Source organism: Anastrepha ludens, chromosome 3 (genome assembly GCF_028408465.1).
Source record: "Anastrepha ludens isolate Willacy chromosome 3, idAnaLude1.1, whole genome shotgun sequence".
Classification (NCBI taxonomy): Eukaryota; Metazoa; Arthropoda; class Insecta; order Diptera; family Tephritidae; genus Anastrepha; species Anastrepha ludens.
In genome coordinates, this window is record NC_071499.1 from 85,559,011 (window position 1) to 85,561,104 (window position 2,094).

The 2,094-nt window shown below is 37.2% G+C and overlaps 1 protein-coding gene across 1 annotated transcript; it reads right to left on the reverse strand.

The window, feature by feature from the left end:
* Positions 1–721: 721 nt before the first annotated feature.
* Positions 722–1,298, reverse strand: LOC128856611 (uncharacterized). The gene is made up of 2 exons (XM_054091921.1): positions 1,080–1,298; positions 722–1,014 (listed from the first exon to the last, which is right to left on the reverse strand). Exons 1-2 carry the CDS (start codon positions 1,240–1,242, stop codon positions 722–724), a joined length of 456 nt encoding a protein of 151 aa, XP_053947896.1. The 5' UTR covers positions 1,243–1,298.
* Positions 1,299–2,094: the final 796 nt, after the last annotated feature.

The following is a 2,094-nucleotide window of genomic DNA, read 5'->3' on the forward strand; positions in this document are numbered from 1 at the left end:
TTAAGGAGTTGTTATTCAGGTAAATTTTATGAGAATATTGTTACGGTATCAAAGATAATTTCAATCTTATCCCGGAGCCATTACGTTTAAAGAATATCGGAGGTCAAGAGTTACGTTACTGACTTCATATCCCCATTACAAACGATTGAAAGGGCGTGGCTCAAATAGTTCTTGAAGAGTTGTTCATAGAGATACCAATTTATGTGAGAGAGTTATGTTCAAGTTATATCGGTTGATGTTGGATTCCTGAATGTTGTGATAGGCCAAGTCGACTATTCTATTAAAAATAGCTGGAAATCTATTAATAAAATAATTAAGTCAATACATAAATACCTATGTTACTAAAAATATCCCCTTTTTGTTTACCACTGACTTTTAAAAGTATTTCATGTGCAATAAAAATTAGATGCTTATACCCCTGAAAGTATGCTTGTCAATCATAACTTTTCCCATTAATGGAGCCTATTAAATAAAAACAAATGTGGTTACTGTGGCTTCTTATGTTTGCGTGATAAAAGCAATCAGTAATGGTACATATCTACTTACAGACATATTTATGTATGTATCATACGTACAATGCATATGAATTGAAGTGCGGTAAGCAGATAGGCGTGACTTACCTAACTGAGTAGCCCACAAGAAATAGATATTATATATTTAATAAGCATTTTATTAAAAATTTTGGTTACTTTTCTCAATTAATGTTAATTTTAATAAATATTTACAAAACAAAACGCAAACCATTGAAGGGCGGTCGCTCTGTCACACGTTCGCCAACTAGTTTTTCACCGTGTATTGTCATATCGGTGCGAATTTTCGGAGCACAAATAAAATTTAAGTCCTTCACGCTGTCACTCACGTTAGGCGGTAGCCAACCATAAACCTCCCCGGAGAGGTGCGGTAAAATGCCCCTGCCACACTTTCTACCACGCTGCGCTACGAATTCCATAAATTTTTCATAATTTAGCGTGTTCTGATCGTGTTTCGCATAGAATTTGGCAGCAAGCGGTTCAGCTGGAGTTTTGAAAAAAAAAAAGTGTTTGAATAAATGAAAATTAACTGCAATCTTTTTATCCCACCTCTTCCGCACGGTACAAATGTATAATGGCCACAAAAGTGCCGATTTTGATTTTCAATGAGTTCCTTCTCAAAATTGTATGGCAATTCTACTCTTTGGGTTGCCTCCTCTTCGGCGTCTTCGTCTTTTTTAGTCACACTCGGTGGAGTAATACGGACGCTCATGCTGCTATACTACGTTTGCTGGTGCTACTGTATTTAGAAAAATAGTTGCGCTTTCAAGCGCGTTCGTCAACACACTGACTGCCTAAGTTTCAGTTTTTCTTGCTGTATGTACTGGCATTTCCTGTGCCTTGGTTTTTTTGTTTTTGTTGTTTTGTTGGTAAATATTTCGCATGCCACAAAGCACATTGACATTGAGTTATGTCAAGAAAGAGGTAAATTACATTTCTATGCATTAACGAATTGTACCTGAAATGTTATTTTCAGTTTAACTGCAAAACGTGGAAAGAGAATGCGTAAACAATATTCATATCCATGTTATATCCATTATGCCATGTGGTGCTTTTGATATGAGTTCATCTACCCCTATTAAGCAGGTACAATGTGCGACGTGGCGTATGAGGAATTTTTAAAACTGATACGAAAGAAAAACTGAATGGAGGTAACGTTTTTTTCTAAAGAGTTTTCCAATAACAGGTGTTATGAATGAATAGATTGCACTATCGAGAGATGACTAACGATTTTTATGGCCGGAATTGGATGGTATTGATCTGGACAACGTTTATTTTCAACAGGACAGCGCTACGTGCCACACAAGCAACAAAACCAGTGATCTTTTACGGGAAAAGTTCCCGGACCGTGTTATCTCTCGAAGAGGTAATGACAATTGGCCACCGAGATCTTGTGATTTAACACCTTGTGACTTTTTTTCTTTGGGGCCACGTGAAAGAGAAGGTCTACGCCAACAGCCCTGGGTCGATTCAAGACATCAAAGATGGAACGCGTGAGGCTATCGAGGACATAGGTCAGCCACTTTGCAATTCGGTTATAGAAAATTTCATAAAAAGGATATTG